This window comes from Nerophis ophidion, linkage group LG09, assembly GCF_033978795.1.
Source record: "Nerophis ophidion isolate RoL-2023_Sa linkage group LG09, RoL_Noph_v1.0, whole genome shotgun sequence".
Lineage (NCBI taxonomy): Eukaryota > Metazoa > Chordata > Actinopteri > Syngnathiformes > Syngnathidae > Nerophis > Nerophis ophidion.
This window is the reverse complement of record NC_084619.1, coordinates 3,442,137-3,468,884: the sequence shown is the minus strand read 5'-3', so window position 1 is coordinate 3,468,884 and position 26,748 is coordinate 3,442,137. Positions and strand designations below refer to the sequence as shown.

The following is a 26,748-nucleotide window of genomic DNA, read 5'->3' as shown; positions in this document are numbered from 1 at the left end:
GGCTCTCAGATAAATCTTAACTGACGTTGCTTAACACGATAAGTAATGAATAACTCCGCTGGTAATCACAGTCTTAAAGGTCTACTGAAATGAGATTTAAACGGGGATAGCAGGTCCATTCTATGTGTCATACTTTATCATTTCGCGATATTGCCATAATTTTGCTGAAAGGATTTAGTAGAGAACATCATCGAAAAAGTTTGCAACTTTTGGTCGCTAACAGAAAAGCTTTGCCTTTACCGGAAGTCGCAGACGATGACGTCACCCGTTGATGGCTCCTCACATCCTCACATTGTTTTTAGTGGGGGCCTCCAACAAAAAGAGCTATTCGGACCGAGAAAACTACAATTTACCTATTAATTTGAGGGTGGATGAAAGATTTGTGTTTGAGGATATTGATAGCGACGGACTAGAAAAAAACAAACAAAATTAAAGCTGCAAGCAGCGTTGGTCGGGTCCGCCGTTGGCCGCCGCCGCCGTGTCCCGAGTCCCGATCTTAGTCAGACCTCCATAGAAGTTTTTGTTTTATCACTCTACGACATTCCTAACAGAATTTACAAGCAGTTTTATCAGTTTATTTTCCTAGGGTTCGCTAGAGCACAATTTAAATTTTTGGGGTTTGGTTTTTTTTTATTGGATGGCAATTTTCACCAGTCCTGATGTGTGTGTAAAATTTGGTGAGTTTAGAAGCATGTTAAGGGGGTCAAATTACAGATTGGCGTTTCTGGATGTTGTTGATAAATGGCTTTCGCTTGGCATAGTATAGCTTTAACTGGCACGTTGAAGCATTTTAAGGGGGTCAAATATCAGTTCAAAGAGGCAAAAAAGGCATTTTTTGCAAAAATTTAGTTTTGATAGCGACGGACTAGAAAAAAACAAACAAAAAAAAAACACGATTGCATTGGGACGGATTCAGATGTTTTTAGACCCATTTACTAGGATAAGTCTGAGAAATCCCTTATCTTTCTATTGTGTTGCTAGTGTTTCAGTGAGTTTAATAGTACCTGATAGTCGTAAGGGTGTATCCACGGGTGTGTTGACGCCAGTGTCTGATGGAAGTTGACGGCAGCTGTACGGACAGCACAAGCTCAGCTGATCTCCTGTAAGTGGCGACTTTTTGCCACAATTTTCTTACCAAAAACTGCTGGTTGACATGTAGCCGGGATCCATGTTCGCTTGACCGCTCTGATCCATAGGAAAGTTTAATCTCTGGGAATTTTAAACAAGGAAACACTGTGTGTTTGTGTGGCTAAAGCTTCCCAACTCCGTCTTTCTACTTTGACGTCTCCATTATTAATTGAACAAATTGCAAAAGATTCAGCAACACAGATGTTCAAAATACTGTGTAATTATGCGGTTAAAGCAGACGACTTTTAGCTGTGTGTGTGCGCAGCGCTAATATTTCTCAACAGTCCGTGACGTCACGCGTACACGTCATCATTCCGCGGTGTTTTCAACAGGACACTTCGGGAAAAATTTAAAATTGCAATTTAGTAAACTAAAAAGGCCGTATTGGCATGTGTTGCAATTTTAATATTTCATCATTGATATATAAACTATCAGACTGCGTGGTGGCTTTTAGTAGGCCTTTAAAAATAACGTTCAAAATATAAAACATTCTCATGCATTTTAATCCATCCATCCAGTTTCTACCGCACCTCTTCAAGAAGTCGCATTAATGGTAAGAAGTATTTTATTTACTGTTGTTTAGCTTCAGAATAAAAATGTTATTAAAAAGAATACAAGGCTTATTATTCTCTAAAAATGATTGGTCTTACTTAAAAACGCACGCATTTAGTTGTAGTCAGTGTTAAAAAAAAATACAAATTATATGGCTCTCACGGAAATACTTTTAAAAATATTCGGCTTGTATGGCTCCCTCAGCCAAAAAGGTTCCCGACCCCTGCTGCAGGGTGTAGTGTTTCCCCGTGTGAAACGGGAGCCGAGCCGGCCTGGGTTACCGCACCGTGTGCTTTATCCTTCGCCCTCTGTTTGGGTGTGGCGTCCAGTAGGAGTCGAGGATCACGAGGATTTCTGACCTGGACTGACATTGGCAGCTGTTGTGTGCACGAGCAAGGACGGTGCCAGCTGCCGCTAATTCACCTTCACGTGCCGTCACAATGCCAATCTTATGTCTGGCATTGTTGCAACTCACACATACCAAGACGAGACGCCGGAATCTTTCGGGTGTTTTCAGGAGCATTGAAAGGAATTGAGCGTCATGGCACGGAGCTGATAAGATGTGAGCTGATAAGTTCGGGAGGTCAGCGTGTCACGGAGGGAGGGGAGGTCATGTGACTCTTCTCATTAGATTTGAATGCTCCTGCGTGCAAACAACGGTACAAATACACGCTTGAGAACTGTTCACAACTAACCTTTGCACACTTTACCCGCGGAAGTGCAGGATTTCAATCAACAAAGACAAAGCAAAATAATGAAACCCAACCATTCTAGAACGTTCAGTTCAGTTTCAGTTTCTTTAGAACATGCATACGATACAATGTAATGCAGCGGTGCCCATTACGTCGATGGCGAGCTACCAGTCGACCACGGGGGGTGTGTCAGTCGATCTCCAGCCAGGCTTTTAAAAAAAATAGATCTAAAAATGAGTGATCATCAATCTTCACCAAGACGTCACTTAAATGACATTCACGGTACCGGAGGGTCTTGTGAGATGACGCTGGCTGCTGCAAGATCATTATTATGAAAATATGACCGAGAGGAAGGCGAGAAACACTTTTTATTTCAACAGACTCTCGCGCTGTATCTTCCGTCAAAACTCTAAAGGCCGACTGCACATTTCCTATCTTCACAATAAAAGCCCTGCTTCATGCTGCCTGCGCTAACTAAATACAGAGTCTCGGAAAACTGGCGTGCACAAGCGATCCCTCAGAAAGCTGGCGTGCACATCACTTGTGCACGCCAGCTTTCTGAGACTCTTATTTTGTTAGCGCAGGCAGCATGAAGCAGGGCTTTTATTGTGAAGATAGGAAATGTGCAATCGGCCTTTAGAGTTTTGACGGAAGGGACGGCGCGGAAGTCTGTTGAAATAAAAAGTGTTTCTCGCCTTCCTCTCTGTCATTTTTTCATAATAATGAACTGGCAGCAGCCAGCGTCATCTCACAAGACCCTCGGGTGCCGTGAATGTCAATCAAGCAAGCTACGGAATTTGCCGCCAATGTTTTTCTTGTAAAGTGTATGGAAGCTGGATGAATTAGATGCCAAAAACCAACCACTTTCATGTGGTATTGTACAGAAAGGACAACTTTTTTTCTCCTCCATTTGAAAATGTGGGCGTTATCATCATTACTGTCTGATTCCAATCAATGCAAGTCATCAGAATCAGGTAATACACCAACTTATATTCTTGTCTTTGTGAAAGAAAGACATCTATATGTGTTACACATGCTTGTATTATCATTAAACACATTTAACTTGTTTACAAAAATGTCTCTTTCATAAATAAATAAATAAATATAAATGGTATATATAAATGAGGTAGATCCCCTTGAGTTGGTCAATTGAAAAGTAGCTCGCCTGCAGAAAAAGTGTGGGCACCCCTGGTGTAATGCATCACATATTTCCAGTTGTTTCATTACAGCACACCTGAAATGGAGTAGGAAGAAGCTGATCTTATTTAATCGTAATCATGCAATAGCAATTTTATCCCTTTTCCTTGTTGTCTGTAACAGAACAGTGAATAAATAAATAATGACTAATATTAAATACATAAATAATCTTTATATCAAAAAAATAAAAAAGGGTTCAAGATGTTCATCATAATTATTGTTCCGTGTACTTTGTGAACACTTGTAGTTTGAACTGAATCATATTGGCGCTTTGTTTGATTTCTTTGCTCAATCCATTCCATAATTTAATTCCACATACAGATATGCTAAAGTTTTTAAGTGTTGTATGATCATACAAATGTTTTATCCATCCATCCATCCATCTTCTTCCGCTTATCCGAGGTCGGGTCGCAGGGGCAGCAGCCTAAGCACGGAAGCCCAGACTTTCCTCTCATTAGCCATTTCGTCCTGCTCCTCTCGGAGCATCCCGAGGCGTTCCCAGGCCAGCCGGGAGACATAGTCTTCCCAACGTGTCCTGGGTCTTCCCCGTTGCCTCCTACCGGTCGGACATGCACGAAACACCTTGGGTGACATCCTGACCAGATGCCCGAACCACCTCATCTAGCTCCTCTCGATGTGGAGGAGCAGCAGCTTTAGTTTGAGCTCCCCCTGGGATGACAGAGATTCTCACCCTATCTCTAAGGGAGAGCCCAAAGCTCATGACCATAAGTGAGGATGGGAACGTAGATCGACCGGCAAATTGAGAGCTTTCCCTTCCAGCTCAGCTCCTTCTTCACCACAACGGATCGATACAGCGTCTGCATTACTGAAGACGCCGCACCGATCCGCCTGTCGATCTCACGATCCACTCTTCCCTCACTCGTGAACAAGACTCCTAGTTACTTGAACTCCTCCACTTGGGGCAGGGTCTCCTCCCCATCTCGGAGATGGCACTCCACCTTTTTCCGGGCAAGAACCATGGACTCGGACTTGGAGGTGCTGATTCCCATCCCAGTCGTTTCACACTCTGCTGCGAACCGAGCCAGTGAGAGCTGAAGATTTTGGTCAGATGAAGCCATCAGGACCACATCATCTGCAAAAAGCAGAGACCTAATCCTGCAGCCACCAAACCAGATACCCTCAACGCCTTGACTGCGCCTAGAAATTCTGTCCATAAAAGCTATGAACAGACTCAGTGACAAAGGGTAGCCTTGGCGGAGTCCAACTCTCACTGGAAACGGGTCCGACTTACTTTCGGCAATGCGGACCAAGGTCTGGCACTGATCATAAAGGGAGTGGACCGCCACAATCAGACAGTCCGTTAAATTAGATGTTTCTCTGTTATATTTCTCATCTTTTGGTGAGAAAAATTGTTGTACATTTGCATATCATTTTAGCTGTTGGCAAACGCACCAATTTGTTGACTTTCAATATTTGTGATTCAAAAACGTAATTTTTCTTCTAATTTTCTAATGTCATGTTTTTTATTTTATCATAATATAGTCTGTTCTTGGGTCAAACTGTCAACATCCTATAACGCTTAAAACTTTGCCTGTACAACAAATTAATAACATTATTACCTGACATTAGGGATGGGCGCTATGGCCAAAATCTTTGTTGCGATATATATTGTCTATCACGATATGTAAATGATAATACAACCGTTTTTAAAAACGGTGACTAAAGCTCCTATTTTGGCAGCTGATGGTAACATATTGCGTCATTTCTGGTTGGAGTATTTTTTTCCCCAAACTATTACTAATCTGCTTCATAATTTACTGTTAATACCTGGTTTCTTGGAATTTTCAAAATGGGGTCCCACATTAGATTTTTGGGGTCCCACTTCTCTGTAACTATTTTGAAAACAAATTATAAATGTATGCACTAGGGCTGGGCGATATATCGAGGGGTGGGCAAATGAATGCGTTAATTACGCGTTAACTCATCAATCTATTAACGCCGACAATTATTTTATCGCACATTTGCGTATGTTGTTTACATGCTTTTATTTTGTTAACGCCTTTTCTTAACAAGATGGCGTCGCCCGGCGTGGAGGGGCTCTTGGTAAAGATGGAACATTTGGCAAAAATACCGGACAATTCTGCAAATGTCATGGCTGGCTTACAGCGTGGTCACTCCGGGATCACTTACGACCGCCAGACAATTCTGAATGTGGATAGATCGGGCCGTTTTGGACTGAATGAGGCGTGCTTGCTAGACCGGCTAGCTAGCATGGGAATACTTTGCCGGCTACATCCAGCGGCCTGTGAAGCAGCGGAGTATATGTGTTGTCTGTCTATTTATGAATAATGCAGACCAGGAGTGTTGGCTGAGTTCTTAACGTTTACTTTCAGAGCGTGCATATCACAACATACAAGATGCCGTCATGGCGACACAACCTATACATGCTCCTCACTCCTGTTGCATGCTGGGTAGGGTAGTTCTTTTATTCCCTGGCTCATAACATCACAATATAGTACCATGTATATGATGCCTTCAGTTTATCAAAGCACCAAGCAAACAATCGGAAAATTCCCATCATATCAATTCCTAGATATGGTCATAATTATTTTAAGTGCACTACGCAGAATAAACACAACATTATTAATATTGCTACTACGGATAATTTGATCCAAAATTCCCTAAAACAGCCCACTACCTATAATATAGGTTTTTTAAACATAAGATCCCTGATCAAAAAAATGTTTCTGCTGTTACCTCAGAAATTGCCTGTTCAGATGTTATGATTGTGGCTCAGAGATTTGTATGTAGATTATATTTATTTTCCATAACAAACAGGATAACTTAAATACCCTGGCAGTGGCAATAAGCTTAAATGTTTGTATTTACATTTTTGGAGTTGATTTTCATCAAATATGCTATTTAACTGCTACTGTTTAACAAGGACTGATTTAAATTGTGTTTGCACAACAAATGTTTTGGCGCTTTTGTTCATGTGGGAGAATATTCCAATAAAGGTGCACTACACACTACTTTTGAATTCATTATTGGGCTTTGCGTATACAATGCAGTTAATCGCCATTAATCGGAGAAATAGTGCGATTAACTTCGATTAAAATTTGTAATCGTTGCCCAGCCCTAACGCGAAATATCGCGGGTTTGGCGGTATTAAAAAATGACTATATCGTGATATTGGAGTATACGTTCTCACGCAGTTGCTTGTAGCTGCGGGCATTACACTACAGGCTCTTCCCACTCCTTCTTATGTCTCCTTCTCACAGACTCTAAGCGCAGGTTCTTACACACGTCATACGTCACATACGTACACGCCCCCGCGGAATAATTAATTCCCAAGAAAAACAGCAGGGGGTCCATCATCTGGGGGTGGTTTGGCTTCAATAACGGTACGTGTATTTGTATTGAACCGTTTCGGTACGGGGGTTTCGGTTCGGTGCGGAGGTGTACCGAACGAGTTTCCACAAGGACATTTTAAGTAGCGTAAACAACACTAAATTGGCCCTAGTGTGTGAATGTTGTCTATCTGTGTTGGCCCTGCGATGAGGTGGCGACTTGTCCAGGGTGTACCCCGCCTTCCGCCCGATTGTAGCTGAGATAGGCACCAGCGACCCCTAAAGGGAATAAGCGGTAGAAAATGGATGGATGGATGGAAGCAATACTCAAAATGGCGTACATTTGAGGCATTTAAGAAACTCTGCCCTGACAGCTCCGGCCTGCCTTTTGAGTCATGGTTGCGTGTACTAACAATGTACATTCAGGGTTAAGAAGGGGTTAAAAACAAAACAAATTGTGCGAGCAGCATTGGTGAGGGAGGGGCAGAGAGCGAGAGAGTTATGATAAACATGCAATGCTTTTTATCCATTGATTTATCAGATTAAATGTTTTATTATCTATAGCAGGATTGTCAAACGTTTGCCCTGAAGGCCATTTGCGGCCCACAGCTAATGTTTTAAAGGCCCAGGGCACATTCTAAAAATACTATTAAAATAAACAAAAACATAACAAAAGTGAAATAAAAAAGCTTGAAGGTTAAATGTAATTTAAAAAAAGTTGCAATGTTCAATCAATCAATTGTTTACTTATATAGCCCTAAATCACTAGTGTCTCAAAGGGCTGCACAAACCACTACGACATCCTCGGTAGGCCCACATAAGGGCAAGGAAAACTCACACCCAGTGGGACGTCGGTGACAATGATGACTATGAGAACCTTGGAGAGGAGGAAAGCAATGGATGTCGAGCGGGTCTAACATAATACTGTGAAAGTTCAATCCATATTGGATCCAACACAGTCGCGAGAGTCCAGTCCAAAGCAGATCCAACACAGCAGCGAGAGTCCCGCTCACAGCGGAGCCAGCAGGAAACCATTCCAAGCGGAGGCGGACCAGCAGCGCAGAGATGTCCCCAGCCGATACACAGGCAAGCAGTACATGGCCACCGGATCGGACCGGACCCCCTCCACAAGGGAGAGTGGGACATAGGAGAAAAAGAAAAGAAACGGCAGATCAACTGGTCTAAAAAGGGAGTCTATTTAAAGGCTAGAGTATACAAATGAGTTTTAAGGTGAGACTTAAATGCTTCTACTGAGGTGGCATCTCGAACTGTTTTCATTTCGGGCTCCAGAGTACTGGAGCCCGAAATGAAAACGCTCTATAGCCTGCAGACTTTTTTGGGGCTTTGGGAATCACTAATAAGCCGGAGTCTTTTGAACGCAGATTTCTTGCCGGGACATATGGTACAATACAATCGGCAAGATAGGCTGGAGCTAGACCGTGTTGACTAATAAAACAAAGCTGTTTTTTTTCTTTCACTGTCATTGCTCAAAACATAATATTGAATCAAAATCAATGTTATTATGAATTATTGACCTATCCAAGGTTCCGATTACTTCACATCAAATATTCCACTAACAAAAATATTTTTGGTGGAAGATTTTGCAAATTTGGTAAATAAATACCCCCAAAAATTATCATATTTTGTTGTTTTCTTAATGCACCGAAAATGAACCTATCCGTGACCACTAAACCGAGGTACGTACCGAACCCACATTTTTGTGTACCGTTACACCCCTAGCTTCAAGTGGGAATATGTCGCATAGACAACTTTAATTTGTCAAGTGTGGGGGACAAGCATTGCTACAAACGTAGCATTACTGCTAATATGTAGCATCATTTGAAAAGTCACCTGCTAATAACTGTTTAATAATTACAGTTTTGGTCAATTGATTTAGTTGTGATTTCCTTCTCTGCATGAAAGTATAAAATGAGTATATAGTAATGCAGTATGAAGAAGAATGTTTTAATGTAGACACATAGAATCATCATACTGCTGTGATTATATGTGTCAAGTGTTCATTCAAGGCTAAGGCAAAATATCAAGATATATATTGTGTATCGCGATATGGCCTAAAAATAACGAGATATTAAAAAGGACATATCGCACAGCCCTAGTATGCATTATCCTGTCATATCTCACATTCTATATTGGTTTGGAAAAAGGTTGTCATAATCATTACCTGATTCATAAAAAAAATAATACAACAGAAAACAAATGTTTATACATATGTAAATGTATTCAGTTATAAACATTCATTCACTTTCTTTTTTCCTTCAATGATCTAAACTTTACCGCTGCCGCCCCCAAATCCAAGTTCTCTGGCTGACGAGGACCACTGACACATCTCATCTCTGCATATTTTACTAGAATACCCTTATGGGCAATATGAATATCAAAATGAAGTACCTACTGTACTGTTTGCTTATTGAAATAATAAAATGCATATATGGGGCGGTTTAGCTCGGTTGGTAGAGCGGCCGTGCCAGCAACTTGAGGGTTGCAGGTTCGATACCCGCTTCAGCCATCTTAGTCACTGCTGTTGTGTCCTTGGGCAAGACACTTTACCCACCTGCTCCCAGTGCCACCCACACTGGTTTAAATGTAAAAAGTAGATATTGGGTTTCACTATGTAAAGCGCTTTGAGTCACTAGAGAAAAAGTGCTATATAAATATAATTCACTTCATACATATGTAAATGTATTCAGTTATAAACATTCATTCACTTTCTTTTTTCCTTCAATGATCTAAACTTTACCGCTGCCGCCCCAAAATCCAAGTTCTCTGGCTGACGAGGACCACTGACACATCTCATCTCTGCATATTTTACTAGAATACCCTTATAGGCATTACGAATATCAAAATCAAGTACCTACTGTACTGTTTGCTTATTGAAATAATAAAATGCATATTGTGATATAGTTTTTGTCCGAACAGCCCAGCCCTAGTTCAACATGCATTATCACGTTATAGCGATAGTCCTAAATGTGTGATGATCCGTTGCCCGGATCATGTTTTGTCTTAGTTTAAGACTCCCTTGTTTCTGCTTCAGCACACCTGGATTTGTGTTTCTTGGTTGTCGTGGGTGCTGATTATTTTCACCTGCCTGTTTTGATTGATTGATTGATTGAAACTTGTATTAGTAGATTGCACAGTACAGTACATATTCCGTACAATTGACCACTAAATGCTAACACCCAATTAAGTTTTTCAACTTGTTTAAGTCGGGGTCCATATTAATCAATTCACTGTGATTAGTGTTCGGGAAGCTCACCTGCTCCCGTGCACTAATCAGAGAGCTATTTGTCCCTGCCTTTCGCCACACTCGGTCTGGATGTCTTATTTGCTTCCATGCAACACATTACACCGTTAGCTTTTCGATTCCTATGCTTGTTTTCCTTTTGCTAAGCTTTAGTTTTGCTTCCCGTGTATTCGGCACATTTTGATTGATTGATTGATTGAGACTTTCATTAGTAGATTGCACATATTCCGTACAATTGACCACCAAATGGTAACACCCGAATAAGTTTTTCAACTTGTTTAAGTCGGGGTCCATGTTAATGTAATCAATTCATGGTAAAATGTTGCTTTTACTTGTATCCTGTCTAATTTATGGACAATAAATCATTTCCTAACCTGCACCTTACCTCCGGAGCTCCTGCTACTGTACATCTTAGGAGAACGACTCCCGCATAAACATGCGACCCAAGCGTGACAAAAAGTTCTATTGTCGGCATCATTTATATCGTATATAGTTTATATCACGCAACACATTAGCCATGCTATACTGCAGGGGTAGGGAACCTATGGCTCTAGAACCAGATGTGGCTCTTTTGATGACTGCATCTGGCTCTCGGGTAAATCTTAGCTGACATTGCTTAACAGGATAAGTATTGAATAATTAGGGTCCTTGGCCCATGGCAAAGGACTCCTGTGGAGTCCTTTGCCATGGGCCAAGGACCCTATTGAAACTGCTGTGTTTTATTATTATTCCACACCTACGCGCTGTAATTTGACCCCCTTAACATGCTTCAAAACTCACCAAATTTGACACACACGTCGGTATAGCAAACCTTCCCAACATATTAAGCAACCAATCCCCCAAAATTAAAATTGCGTTCTAGCGCCCCCTAGGAAAAAATTACAGACAAAACTGCATGTAACTTTTGTTAGGAATGTCATAGCGACATGAAACAAAAACTCCTATGTAGGTCTGACTTAGACCCAATTTTCATACGCTCACTTCTTTCAGCAAAAATCTACAGGAAGTTGGCAAAAGCCCCTTCAAAATAAAATTTTCGCAAAACATGCAATTTTTGCCTCTTTGCGCTGTAATTTGACCCCTCTAAAATGCTTCAAAAGTCACCAAACTTGGCGCACACATAAGGACTGGCGAATATTGCGATCTAATGAAAAAACCAAACCCCAAAACTCCAAATTGCGCTCTAGCGCTATTTTTGAATAAAACACTGAAAAAACTGCTCCTAGGAAGAAAACACAGACAAAATTGCTTGTAACTTCCGGTAAGAATGTCGGAGGGACATGAAACAAAAACCTCTATGTAGGTCTCGCTTAGACCAACATTTCATAGATTGACAACCCCCAACAAAAATCAACAGGAAGTTTGCAATCCCCCCTTCAAAACAATAGTTTTGTAAAAACCGGTCACCTTTCTTCAAACATTATCTCCTCTGAGTGCGTTTGTTGTTTTGGCTTCAAACTCGCACAGGAGAGAGATTGAACCCTTCTGATTAAAAGTATAGAAAAGAGTTTTGATACGTTCTCAGGTTTTGATTTTACGCGCCTTCAAATAACCCCTGTGCAAAGTCTCCTAAAAAATGTCATTTTTGCCTATTTGAGCTGTTATTTGACCCCCTTAAAATGCTTCTAAACTCACCAAACTTGACACACACATCAGGTCTGGCAAAAATTGCGATCTGATGAAAAAACCTAACCTCAAAACTCAAAATTGCGCTCTACCGCCCCCCTAGGAATACAACACGGACAAACTGCTCCTAGGAAGAAAACACAGACAAAACTGCTTGTAACTTCCGGTAGGAATGTCAGAGAGACATGAAACAAAAAACACTATGTAGGTCTCACTTAGACCTACATTTTAATAATTAACATACTATAGCAAAAATCAACAGGAAGTTTGATATTTTCACTTCAATACAACAACTGCATTACTTTCACAATGCATTAGATTCTCAAAATAGTGGCTCCAAGGCGTCTTCTAACGCTTATCCGGCCGTGGGTCTCGGGGGCAGCAGCCAAAGGCGAACCCGACCAACGCTGCTTGCAGCTTTAATTCCACTTGTATTCACAGTGTTAAAAATAACGTTCAAAATATAAAACATTCTCATGCATTTTTATGTTCAAGAAGTTGCGTTAATGGTAAAAAGTAATGTATTTATTATTGGTTAGTGTGGGGCTTGCCCTCCTGGGGGTTCTTCAGACCACCAAGAGCCTGTTTTAGGGTTCCAATATTGTTTTATTTTATTTTTCTCTCAGTTGCTTTACAGCAATTGTCTTTTTCTCTTTCGTCCTCACTCGCGCACTGGCTCCAGCCCCAACCCTGTCCTTCCTCCTGGCTGCTGCTTATAACAGAGCGACAGGTGATTAGATAAAAAGGCCCAGGTGGGCTGTCTACGCACCTGTCGTTGATTTCGAGGCCGGTCCTGGCAACATACCGCTTTGCTGCTGGCCCGCTGGCCACGCCCCCTCCACAATTAGCTTCAGAATAACAATGTTATTGCAAAGAATAAGAGACTTATTATACTATGGAAATGTTGGTCTTACTTAAAAAATGCACGCGTTTAGTTGTGTTCAGTGTTCAAAAAAATATTATATGGCTCTTAGGGAAATACATTTTAAAATATTTGGCTTCTTGGCTCTCGCAGCCAAAAAGGTTCCTGACCCCTGCAATACTGAGTAGCCTGCACAGGTGCATGTGTATGATAGTAAGTTCCATTATTGGGTTTATGGTTGTTATCACAGTTTGTTTAGCATTCTGTGGTGTCATTATTTAGACTTTGTATGTATTGCACATATCAACAAATGTACAAAAAAATCACAAATGTAAAGAAGCTATCTAGGGTTTTTATTTTAGTTTATTTCTGTCCTCTATACATACTGCACATGCTCATTGTATAAACACATACACAGTTTAATATATATTAGACTGTAGAAATTGAAATCTCTAAATGGATGTTTCTAATCTCCATTCGTTTTTTTTTCTTTCTTTCTTGCAGCACTCGTCAGTGGATGGCTTCGCAGAGCCCCCAGTTCCCCCGACCAAGTCTGCGAGTCGCCACAGCCTGCCGCGATGTCGCAACTCCTTCACCTCTACGGAGGAGCACCCCCACATCGGGAATTACCGCCTCCTCAAGACCATCGGAAAGGGCAATTTTGCCAAGGTGAAGCTGGCGCGGCACGTCCTGACTGGACGAGAGGTAAGAGAAAAAAAGGAAATCTGCTCTGGCATCTTTAGGTCTGCAAATGGATATGCATTCATTAAAAGGTTACCTGCAATGCAGCAGTTTGACAAAATGCGCCCCAAAACACACCTGTTGGTGGAAATGGCTTCTTACTTAGGTAAAAATCATACTTAACTACTTATTTGTTAAAGGGGAACATTATCAGCAGACCTATGCAAGCGTCAATATATACCTTGATGTTGCAGAAAAAAGACCATGTATTTTTTTAACCGATTTCCGAACTCTAAATGGGTGAATTTTGGCAAATTATACGCCTTTCTGTTTATCGCTCTTTTAGCGATGATGTCAGAACGTGACGTCACCGAGGTAACACACCCGCCATTTTCATTTTCACATTACAAACACCGGGTCTCAGCTCTGTTATTTTCCGTTTTTTCGACTATTTTTTGGAACCTTGGAGACATCATGCCTCGTGGGTGTGTTGTCGGAGGGTGTAACAACACTAACAGGGAGGGATTCAAGTTGCACCACTGGCAAGAAATCTGCCGCCAGACCCCCATTGAATGTACCAGAGTGTCTTCACATTTGACCGGCGATGCTAAGACAGACATGGCACAGAGATGTATGGATAACCTGCAGATGCATTTGCAACCATTAAGTCAACGAAATCACAAAGGTGAGTTTTGTTGATGTTGTTGACTTATGTGCTAATCAGACATATTTGGTCACGGCATGACTGCCAGCTAATCGATGCTAACATGCTATGCTAATCGATGCTAACATGCTATTTACGCTAGCTGTATGTACATTTGAAACTAGATACCCACATTTAATGCGAAACAAACACTTATCAATCGACGGATCTAAGTTGCTCCAGTGTCACAAGATGCGAAAGTCCTGATCGTTTGGTCCGCACATTTTACCGGCGATGCTAATAAGGCAGCCATGCTATGGGCCACTTCATTAGGTACACCCACGCTATGGCCGAATAGCGTCAATAGCTATTCGCTCAATAGCTTCAATTTCGTTTTCGCTATCTGCCTCCATACTCCGACTATCTGTTTCAATAAATGCGTAATCTGTTGAATCGCTTAAACCGCTGAAATCCGAGTCTGAATCCGAGCTAATGTCGCTATATCAATCAATCAATCAATGTTTGCTTATATAGCCCTAAATCACTAGTGTCTCAAAGGGCTGCACAAACCACCACGACATCCTCGGTAGGCCCACATAAGGGCAAGGAAAACTCACACCCAGTGGGACGTCGGTGACAATGATGACTATGAGAACCTTATCTTGCTGTGGTAACCGCCATCTTGTTTGTATTGGCAGCACTGTATGACGTCACAGGGAAATGGATAGTGGTTTCGAAGATAGTGAAAATAAGGCACTTTAAAGCTTTTTTTAGGGATATTCCAGGACCGGTAAAATTTTTAAAAAAACTTCAAAAAATACAACAAGCCACTGGGAACTGATTTTTATTGTTTTTAACCCTTTGGAAATTGTGATAATGTTCCCCTTTAAGCAGATTTGTTACACACTACGTTTCTTTGCACTAAATTAGTCTTGATTTCTCCATTTTTTTGAGCCCCCAAGTCAAAAAAGTTTGGACACCCCTGGTTTAATGTGTCTCGTGCTCTACTATTGATACAAAACCAGGCACTACCAGAATCAGAGTCAGAAATACTTTAGTAATCCCCAAATGGGAAATTAAAATTTTCAGCACAATCCCATTCAAGATCAGACAAACATTACAGGGAGACAGAACAGGATCACTGACAGGTCTGCCAACTTCCGGCGCCCCTTACAAAAAAGGTGAGATAAAGGTAAACTGGTGGGGGGGAATGGGGGGAAAAAATAAATAAAAATAAAAATAAATTGGTCTAAGGCTTTGCCCCTGGAGAGGGGGTCCAGACTTAGGCCAAGAGAAAAAACAACTCATAGCAATAGCACACATCCCTTTTACATGTGTGAAATAGGGAAACATCAAAGAACACAAAGGACATTAAAGACATTAAAAAGAGCAGAGCTGATGCAACCAGCCACTTCTACATACAGCTATGAATAAAAAGTAAAAAAAACATATACACAGTGGTGGCCTCTGCGGTTTCCACCATAATCGTCTGCCGGGGTTGTGGGAGCATGGCCATAGACAGGAGCAGACCCAACAAAGCAACCAAGAGAGCCGACTCCACTCTCGGCCGCTAACCAACTCTCGGCCAGTGTCCAGTCCGCATGGATGAGCGAGGATACGTCCAAGGAGACTGAGGTGTCCGATACCTGCTCATTCAGCCAAGACACTGGGAAGCTTGTCCGTCCTGGCGCTCAGTGCTGGCTCCCCAGCTCTGTCTCTTCATCTGCATCTTCTCCAGTCTCTCCAAATGTACTCTGGTGTGGCAGAGACCCAGTAGCTGGTCTCCATGGCCAAAATGCTCCCCGGGAGGCAGATCCAGAAGTCCACAAAAAAGCACCGCAGAAGTCACGAAAGTGCCACCCCTTGTCACACAGTCCCAAAGGGTCCCGAACAAAAAGGCAAAAAATATATATTTATATTATAACACATATAAAGTACTAGTAGTACCTCAATTTACAAGCTCAATTGGTGCTGTGACAGAGCTCCGAATATAAATCAGCGTTGTTAATTCAAATGAATTGAAATCAATGTAATCTAAACAGCACAAATTTAACATGTAACATGCATTGAAAGCAAACTTTTTGATGAAGCGTATTGTTTGAGAAACCATACCATTGCAACTACAGAAGTTTTATGAAGTAATGTAATGATTAAAGCACAGCATTTACCACTTCCAGCAGACTGAAGAATGGGCGACGTGGCTCAAATGGTAGAGTAGCCGTCCAGAAACTTGAAGTTCCTGGTATGAATGCCACTTCTGCCATCCTAGCCACTGCTTCTGTCTTTGGTCGGGAGACTTCACTCACCTGAATGTGAATGTAAACGAATGTCTGGTGGTGGCCGGAGAGGTCGTAGGCCCAAATTGGCAGCCGTGTTTCCAGCAGTCTACCCCATAACAGCTGTGGTTATAAATGTGGACTGAATGTACTTCATAACGGCTTCTCAGTGTATTGCGCTTTGGCTCACTAGAAAAAGAAAAAAAAAGGCTATATAAATCAAATCCTATACTATTATAGGACTACAAAATCCTTAGATCTAACATGGAGGATTTCAGCCGTATTACTGAAAAGGGAAGGCTGTTCACTAAGGCCAGCAGAGCGTTAACAACATTCACATCTTCGGCTTAAGGATAGCAGTAGCGAGAAATGGCTTTGAAGAAACGGCTATTCCTAGTCGAGATATCTCCCAAAATAAGAGTAGTGGGGTAGAAGAGTGGACGCCAGGACCTGCTGCCTTCTCATTAGACTTGCTCGGCTGAGACCGGGCAGCATCAGCACCAAACAAGGAGGACGTCGCCGGTTGGGATTGCAGCGAAGCGACAGACCACCTAGACACACTTGAGGCATGAGCAGGAAGCCTAGCTGTGGGTGAGGATCAAGCCCCAGGAGCACCATTGAAGGACCTTGTTGACTTCAGCTGGGAAACTGTAGAAACTGGACCACTGCTAATCTTGTCCAGTGGTTAGAAATAGGCCTGGGCTGATAAAAAATGTTGCTTGACGATATATTGACCAACAAATTATTGCCGAAAATCGATATTGCCATGATTTTTATTAGACCAAAAACCAAATTAACCTTTAATTTAATGATAATACGTAATAATAATGCATGTATAGTACAGGCCAAAAGTTTGGCCACACCTTCTCATTCAATGTGTTTTCTTTATTTTCATGACTATTTACATTGCAAATTGTCACTGAGGGCATCACAACTATGAATGAACACATGTGGAGTTACGTACTTAATAAAAAAGGTGAAATAACAGTGGTTTCTTCCAAATAGCCAACCTTTGCTCTGACTACTGCTTTACACACTCTTGGCATTCTCTCTATGAGCTTCAAGCACACCTGTGAAGGGAAAACCATTTCAGGTGACTACCTCTTGAAGCTCATGGAGAGAATGCCAAGAGTATGCAAAAAAATTAACCAGAGCAAAGAGTGGCTATTTTGAAAAAACTAGAATATAAAATATGTTTTCATTTATTTCACCTTTTTTTGTTTAGTACTTACGTCCACATGTGATCATTCATAGTTTTGATGCCTTCAGTGACGATCTACAAGGTAAATCAGGGGTCCCCAAACTACAGCCCGCGGGCCAGATCCGGCCCGCCAGCGTTCGAGATCTGGCCCGCGGGAAGTCCCATGTTAAATTATTATTTTTTTTTTTTTTAACATTTTTTTTTTTTAATCTGTCCTTTCTAATCCATTTTCTACCGCTTGTTGCTTGTTACTCTCAGAATCTCCTAGCCGCTCAGGCAAATCACATTGTCTAAAAATTAGGGGTGTAACGGTACACAAAAATTTCGGTTCGGTGCGTACCTCGGTTTAGAGGTCACGGTTCGGTTCATTTTCAGTACAGTAAGAAAACAACAAAATATACATTTTGGGGGTATTTATTTACCAAATTTGTGAACAATGGCTTTATCCTTTTAACATTGGGAACACAATAATAGTTCTGCCCACGTTAATCCACATTAAGCTGCCTCAAGTTGTTGCTTAGATGAAATAAAATGAAACAACTTTTCTTTTACATATAAAAAGTGCAACATTAAACAGTTTCAAGTCAACTCATCATGCTTAATTTATTACAGCATTTGGGAAGCCTGTAGTTGATTTTTATTATGTAAATGTTATATTTTTATCAACATGTGATAGCAGGGACCCTGCCATTCAAAACTAGGCTGCTACATTACTAATGATTCATGTAACTATAGCTGAAAATGTATCCCTGACCACCATGGAGTTTATGTAGGCTTTATGATGCACTTAAATTATTTTATACACTATCAGAGACAGAAACTCTTCATTTAATATAATATCCTTTTTTGCTGCTTCAACACCTCAATCAACACTGTCCGTAACACACGCACACACACACACCGCAAAATGAGTTAACGTTTTGCTAAAAGCTAACTAGCCTCACCTAAAGCCAGGACTGCGAGTGAGCTGAGCTGCAGTTTGTTTCTAGAAGGTCAACATCATAGTGATGTTTAGCAAGTAGTTGACTTGGAATATAATTTGGGGAGAGTGAGTTGCTCCGCTGCTAAACACCTATCTGCTCGACATCGACACTGAAGCCCTGACGACATGCGCTCTGAATACGCATTGCTGATTGGCTTTGTATGTAACCAATCAGATGGTGGTGTGGGCGGGACAATGCAGGGTGCTGTGTACAGACGCAGAGGCAGAACGGAGCAGAGCAGCTTGTTAAGACTTTAGCATAGGCGGCTACTTCATATGTACGTGTTGAACTCGTTCGGTATTCCTCCGCACCGAACCGAAACCCCCGTAACGAAACGGTTCAATACAAATACACATACCGTTACACCCCTACTAAAAATGCATTTTCCAATCGATGACGTGATATCATATACCGCATTTCCGGAGTACAAGTCGCTGCGGAGTACAAGTCGCTGCGGAGTATAAGTCGCACCTGCCGAAAATGCATAATAAAGAAGGAAAAAACAGAGTATAAGTCGCATTTTTGGGGGAAATTTATTTGATAAAACCCAACACCAAGAATAGACATTTGAAAGGCAATTCAAAATAAATAAAGAATAGTGAACAACAGGCTGAATAAGTGTACGTTATATGAGGCATAAATAACCAACTGAGAAGGTGCCTGCTATGTTAACCTAACATATTATGTAAGAGTCATTTAAATAACTATAACATATAGAACATGCTATAAGTTTACCAAACAATCTGTCACTCCTAATTGCTAAATCCCATGAAATCTTATACGTCTAGTCTCTTACGGGAATGAGCGAAATAATATTTGATATTTTACGGTAATGTGTTGATAATTTCACACACTATATATATATATATATATATATATATATATATATATATATATATATATGTGTGTGGGTGTGTGTGTGTGTGGGAAAAATCACAAGACTACTTCATACATCTCTACAGAACTGTTTCATGAGGGGTTCCCTCAATCATCAATCTCCTGATGATTGAGGGAACCCCTCATGAAACAGTTCTGTAGAGATGAAGTAGTCTTGTGATTTTTCCCACGCATACATATTGCGCTCTACCACGGTATCGAGCACTATTCTCTGGATAATCCAATCAAGATATTTATATATATGTAGACAGCCCAGCCCCCGGCCACATTATTTTAACCCAATGCGAAGGTGTGTCCAAACCTTTGGACACACAAAATTTACTGTATATCATATCAAATTCAATAAACTTGTATTTCTTGTGTATTTGAACAATGTAATTGGAATGAATAATAATAATAATAATGGATTAGATTTTGTATCGAACTTTTCTATTGTTAGATACTCAAAGCGCTCACAGAGAAGTGGGAACCCATCATTCATTCACACCTGGTGGTGGTAAGCTACATCTGTAGCCACAGCTGCCCTGGGGTAGACTGACGGAAGCGTGGCTGCCAGTTTGCTCCTACGGCCCCTCCGACCACCACCAATCATTCATTCATCATTCATTCACCAGTGTGAGCGGCACCGGGGGCAAAGGGTCCTGCCCAAGGACACAATGGCAGCGATTTGGATGTTAATAGGTGGGAAGCGAACCTGCAACCCTCAGGTTTCTGGCACGGCCGCTCTACCCACTACGCCATGCCACAAAAACATTAAAATTTCCAGGTACAATAAAACAAACAAATAATAACAATACATTTTACTTTGTCTATTACCAAAATTTTGCACTTGAATAAAAATTACAACTGAAAGCAATAAATTATCTTGAGGCAGGGATGGGGGCTCAAATAAACACAATCATAACAATAAATAAAATAGCTAAATAAAGTGTTGACAAACAAAGTTGCACTCCAAAATTAGAACATGTTGGCAGATATATATATGTGTCGAGACCCAGGATGGACCGCTCGTCGGGACCCAGGATGGACCGCTCGCCTGTATCGGTTGGGGACATCTCTACGCTGCTGATCCGCTTGAGATGGTTTCCTGTGGATGGGACTCTCGCTGCTGTCTTGGAGCCACTATGGATTGAACTTTCACAGTATCATGTTAGACCCGCTCGACATCCATTGCTTTCGGTCCCCTAGAGGGGGGGGGTTGCCCACATCTGAGGTCCTCTCCAAAGTTTCTCATAGTCAGCATTGTCACTGGCGTCCCACTGGATGTGAATTCTCCCTGCCCACTGGGTGTGAGTTTTCCTTGCCCTTTTGTGGGTTCTTCCGAGGATGTTGTAGTCGTAATGATTTGTGCAGTCCTTTGAGACATTTGTGATTTGGGGCTATATAAATAAACATTGATTGATCATTGATTGAGATGTCTAGTTTTACATTATTTAACTGACAATCAAGTTAGGATCTTAAACAAAAGTGCAAAGTAACAATACAAACACTACAGTTTAAACAGATATATTAACAGTCATATGCAGAACACAATTAAGTTTGGCAGATTCCGAGTAAGGAACACCGGCATTACATGACAACACTTTTAAAAATGCTCATTTTATAACAGTATTGAATGGCAGCATGTATTTGAGTATGCAGTATGTCTATTTTGCACTGTTTTGTTTACCCTGACCTGTCACCCAGCTTCTTCACCAAACGCTAAGTGAGTGCCAATTGAGTTTGGACTGTCGAGTGGTTGTATTTCGAGTGGGCGTTGTTGTAGTTAAACTGGCTTCTCGGTGTTGATAGGCTCATCTTGTTCCAAAGGTTTAAACTGAAATATTCCCACATTGGTACGTTGGCATTTGATTTTGTGATCATTTTGTCCATGTTCGCTACTACATGCTTTCTAGTTGCATTGTGTGATGCTAACTAGCCAGTGGCCCCGCGTCACTACTCGGACAGTCAGACACTTAAAGGGGAACGTTATCACAATTTCAAAAGGGTTAAAAACAATAAAAATCAGTTCCCAGTGGCTTGTTGTATTTTTGAAGTTTTTTTCTAAATTTTACCAGTCCCGGAATATCCCTAAAAAAAGCTTTAAAGCGCTTGATTTTCGCTATTTGCGATGCGACTATCCATTTCCCTGTGACGTCATACAGTGCTGCCAATGTAAACAAACAATGGCAGACACCACAGCAAGATATAGCGACACTAGCTCGGATTCAGACTCGGATTTAAGCGGTTTAAGCGATTCAACAGATTTTGCATGTATTGAAACGGATGGTTGGAGTATGAAAGTATTGAAGAAGAAACTGAAGCTATTGAACAAATAGCTATTGACGCTATTCATAGCCATAGCATGGCCGAATAGCTGCGTTAGCATCGCCGGTAAAATGTACGGACCAAACGATCAGGACTTTCGCATCTTTTGACACTGGAGCAACTTAAATCCGTCGATTGGTAAGTGTTTGTTTCGTATTAAATGGGGGTGGAAGGAAACATAATATAGTTGCAAATGCATCTGCAGGTTTTCCATACATCTCTGTGCCATGTCTGCTTTAGCACCGCCGGTAAATAGCATGTTAGCATCGATTAGCTGGCAGTCAACAAAACTCACCTTTGTGATTTCGTTGACTATCGTTGCAAATGCATTTGCAGGTTATCCATACATCTCTGTGCCATGTCTGCTTTAGTACCGCCGGTAAATAGCATGTTAGCATCGGGTAAATAGCATGTTAGCATCGTTAGCGTAGCATGTTAGCATCGATTAGCTGGCAGTCAACATCAACAAAACTCACCTTTGTGATTTCGTTGACTATCGTTGCAAATGCATTTGCAGGTTATTGATTGATTGATTGATACTTTTATTAGTAGATTGCACAGTACAGTACATATTCCGTACAATTGACCACTAAATGGTAACACCCCAACAAGTTTTTCAACTTGTTTAAGTCGGGGTCCACGTTAATCAATTCCTGGTTATCCATACATCTCTGTGCCATGTCTGCTTTAGCATCGCCGGTCAAATGTGGAGACACTCTGGTACATTCAATGGGGGTCTGGCGGCAGATTTCTTGCCAGTGGTGCAACTTGAATCCCTCCCTGTTAGTGTTGTTACACCCTCCGTCGAGGCATGATGTCTCCAAGGTTCCAAAAGATAGTCAAAAAAACGGAAAATAACAGTGCTGAGACCCAGTGTTTGCAATGTGTTGAAAATGAAAATGGTGGGTGTGTTACCTCGGCGACGTCACATTCTGACGTCATCGCCTCTAGCGCGATAAAAAGAAAGGCGTTTAATTCGCCAAAATTCACCCATTTAGAGTTCGGAAATCGGTTAAAAAAATACATGGTCTTTTTTCTGCAACATCAAGGTATATATTGACGCTTACATAGGTCTGCTGATAATGTTCCCCTTTAACGAAGAAAAAATAATTCACCCCCTTTTTTTCATTCTGCTACGGTACAAATGTGTGTAGCCGCTAAAAGCTACAAAATATCCCAGCTGTACCGAGGTTAATTTTCATTTGTCGTCAGTTACTTGACTTATCGGATATCGGCCTAGGCCTGGTTAAAAAACGCAGTTGTGTTGACCTGTAGCTATCAGCTAATGCTAGTGAGTAAGAGCGGATGTTTTGGGGCGTACTTACGGGTTTCCCTGTGGCAGTTGCGACGCCAACCAGCAACGTGGAGGCTAATAACTCAAATGTGTGCTGGTAACTTAAAGCTTAACAAAAAGCAGAAAGGCAGCTTGTATCTCAAAATACTCGTCCGTTGGGATAATAATTATAAATAATAATAATGCATGTACAAACCCCGTTTCCATTTGAGTTGGGAAAGTGTGTTAGATGTAAAAATAAACAGAATACAATGATTTGCAAATCCTTTTCAACCCATATTCAGTTGAATATGCTACAAAGACAACATATTTGATGTTCAAACGTCATGCACTTTTTGTGGATGACGTCACTAAGATGACATAACAAAACAACATTAAATTAAACTGCACTTTTTGTACCGAACACCACTACAATAGTTTAAAACTAATAAAGAGCACTTTTGTGCATGATGTCACTCAAGATATTTCAACAATTGTCAAATAGAAATGAGGTGCATAATAGGAAATCAAATAGTTTATGTCCTTCACTATGTGGTAGGTTCCTGCGGACGTTATCTCCTTCTGTTGTTGACTATTTTTTTCATACGGTGTTGATCTGGAAATGGTTGCTTTGGCATTTTGTTGGTGTGGCACCGGCCGGAAATGTTGACATGTGGAGTTTCAAGCACTCTTCATTTTGTAGCCGGTGTCTTTTCAAGTCATGCTACAAATTAGCAGTGCTGCTACTTTTTGCAGCAAAACTTTTGCCGCCTACTTGACATATTACAGTTGTCTGTTCAACATCTTCCCGCTGGAAGCCAAACCACCGCCAGACGATGCACCAGTGCTGTTTTTCTTGGGAATATATTCTTCCTCCATTTGTTACCAGATTCACACCTTCTTTCTCTTTTATTACCACTCGCACCGCTCTGTTAGCACCACAGCTAACGTTACCATGCCGCTACCTCTCTGCTCCGGGAGAGCGTATGACGTTGCATGCGTGACAGTATGTGACATATGTAAGAAGGTGCGCTTGTTTTATGTCTCTGTGAGAAGGAGAGAGTAGAACGAGCGAGAAAAGCCTGTAGTTTAATGCCCGCAGCTAAAAGCAACTGCGTGAGAACGTATTCTCGAATATCACGATAAAGTCATTTTCTATATCGCACAGAGACAAACCCGCGATATATCGAGTACATTCAATATTTTGCCCAGCCCTAGCAGGAATGCTCTTCAAGCTTGCGCATGGCGATTTATCGACGCTGGAAAACATACCAGTGTTCATTTTCATTTATCGTCGGTTAATTGACTTAATTAATTAATTAATTAATTAATTAATTAATTAGTTAATTGGGGACGGCATGGCGCAGTGGGAGGGTGGCCGTGCGCAACCCGAGGGTCACTGGTTCAAATCCCACCTAGTACCAACTTTGTCACGTCCGTTGTGTCCTGAGCAAGACACTTCACCCTTGCTCCTGATGGGTGCTGGTTAGCGCCTTGCATGGCAGCTCCCTCCATCAGTGTGTGAATGTGTGTGTGAATGGGTAAATGTGGAAGTAGTGTCAAAGCGCTTTGAGTACCTTGAAGGTAGAAAAGCGCTATACAAGTACAACCCATTTATTTATTTATTTATCATTTATCGAATATTGGCCCAGGCTTGATTATTATTACCTTTTATCCATTCTTGATACTGTTGTTGATATTATTCACTTTTGTTTGACTACATTTGGATTGTTTTGTGTCGTGATTGATTGATTGAAACTTTTATCAGTAGATTGCAGAGTACAGTACATATTCTGAACAAGTGACCACTAAATGGTAACACCCGAATACATTTTTTAACTTATTTTAAGTCCGGGTCCATGTTAATCAATTCATGGTAAAATGTTGCTTTTGCTTGTATCCTGTCTGATTCATGGACATTAAATCATTTCCTTACCTGCACCTTACCTCCAGAGTTCCTGATGCGTGTGCCATTTCAATTGCTCTGTTGATTGTTATTCTGAAAGTTGCTGGGCCAGGTTTTGTTTTGGACTTGGAACTGTATTATTAGTTGTTACTATTATTGTGAATTATTTTGTTGGACTGATTAATAATAATACAAAAAATACCATTTATCATGACATCCCTACTCTGATCACTGAAGTATTTAACTCCACAGTCTCCCCCTTTACTGCAGCAGTCCTCAGTCTCCTCTTGGATAGAATGTCTCGTTACCGTGGCCAACAGCCACATGCAATAATACAACAGACCCTTGTTTTCCTCCATTCTTGTTTTTTGTTAGCATGTCTCCGATACGTTCAATGTGGCTTGGATTTTTCAGTTTTCTCCAACTACAGAAGCACTACTAATTCCAAGTGAATCCAAATTAGGATTCACTTGGAATCCTAATTTAGAGACTCAGACTTCCTTTTTTTGTCATTCGAATTTGAACTTTACAGTACAGATAACAGCAACATTTTGTTGCATTAGCTCGTTGCAATGCACGATAAAAGACCAATAAGGTGCAGATATTGTCACGCCTATGGTTCATGTTTTGTTTTGGTCATGCTATGTTTAGTTTTTTGGACATTTAGTTTTGTTTTGCATTTCCTTGTTTGTCTTACCATGCCACCTCATTTAGTTTTCTGTCATGTCTGATCATGAGTTTTGTATGGCCATATTACCCTGAGCATCCCCGATCTTATCTGTTCTCAAAGCTAAGTAGTGTCTGGCCTGGTTAGTACTTGGATGGGAGACTGCCTAGGAATACCAGGTGCTTTTGACCTTTGGACTCTAAGGTCCTTTTTTTTTTTCACTCCCTGTTTTGTTACCATGACGACCAATCAGTTCACCTGTCTTGTCTCACACCTGTTTTCACTTATCATGTTCATTATTTAAGCCACAGTTAGTCAGTCTGGCAACATCACCTCATTCACGCCCTCGATTATCTGCTTCATGCCTTGCAATGCTGTCCATTTTGTCCACGTAATTTTTTCGTTATTCATGCCACTGCGCAAGTGTTTTTGTTTCATGTTTATAGTTTATAGCCTTTGTGCTAGGCCAGGGGTGCCCATTACGTCGATCGCAAGCTACCAGTCGACCGCGGGGGGTGTGTCAGTCGATCTCCAGCCAGGCTTTTAAAAAAAATAGACCTAAAAATTAGTGATCATCAATCTTCACCAAGACGTCACTTAAATGACATTCACGGTACCGGAGGGTCTTGTGAGATGACGCTGGCTGCTGCAAGATCATTATTATGAAAATATGACCAAGAGGAAGGCGAGAAACACTTTTTATTTCAACAGACTCTCGCGCCGTACCTTCCGTCAAAACTCTGAAGGCCGACTGCACATTTCCTATCTTCACAATAAAAGCCCTGCTTCATGCTGCCTGCGCTAACTAAATACAGAGTCTCGGAAAACTGGCGTGCACAAGCGATCCCTCAGAAAGCTGGCGGGCACATCACTTGTGCAAGCCAGCTTTCCGAGACTCTTATTTTGTTAGCGCAGGCAGCATCAAGCAGGGCTTTTATTGTGAAGATAGGAAATGTGCAGTCGGCCTTTAGAGTTTTGACGGAAGGGACGGCGCGAAAGTGTGTTGAAATAAAAAGTGTTTCTCGCCTTCCTCTCTGTCATTTTTTCATAATAATGAACTGGCAGCAGCCAGCGTCATCTCACAAGACCCTCGGGTGCCGTGAATGTCAATCAAGCAAGCTACGGAATTTGCCGCCAATGTTTTTCTTGTAAAGTGTATGGAAGCTGGATGAATTAGATGCCAAAAAACAACCACTTTCATGTGGTATTGTACAGAAAGGACAACTTTTTTTCTCCTCCATTTGAAAATGTGGGCGTTATCATCATTACTGTCTGATTCCAATC

At 41.3% G+C, this 26,748-nt stretch overlaps 1 protein-coding gene across 4 annotated transcripts in view; it reads left to right on the top strand.

Moving 5' to 3' along the window:
• The window catches only part of mark1 (MAP/microtubule affinity-regulating kinase 1), a 188,724-nt gene that overhangs the window by 21,277 nt on the left and 140,699 nt on the right, over positions 1-26,748 (top strand). For all 4 annotated transcript variants that reach the window (XM_061910065.1, XM_061910066.1, XM_061910067.1 and 1 more), the window contains exon 2: positions 13,135-13,335. In XM_061910065.1, the coding sequence (XP_061766049.1) occupies positions 13,135-13,335 (201 nt within the window). The remainder of the gene's footprint in view (positions 1-13,134; positions 13,336-26,748) is intronic.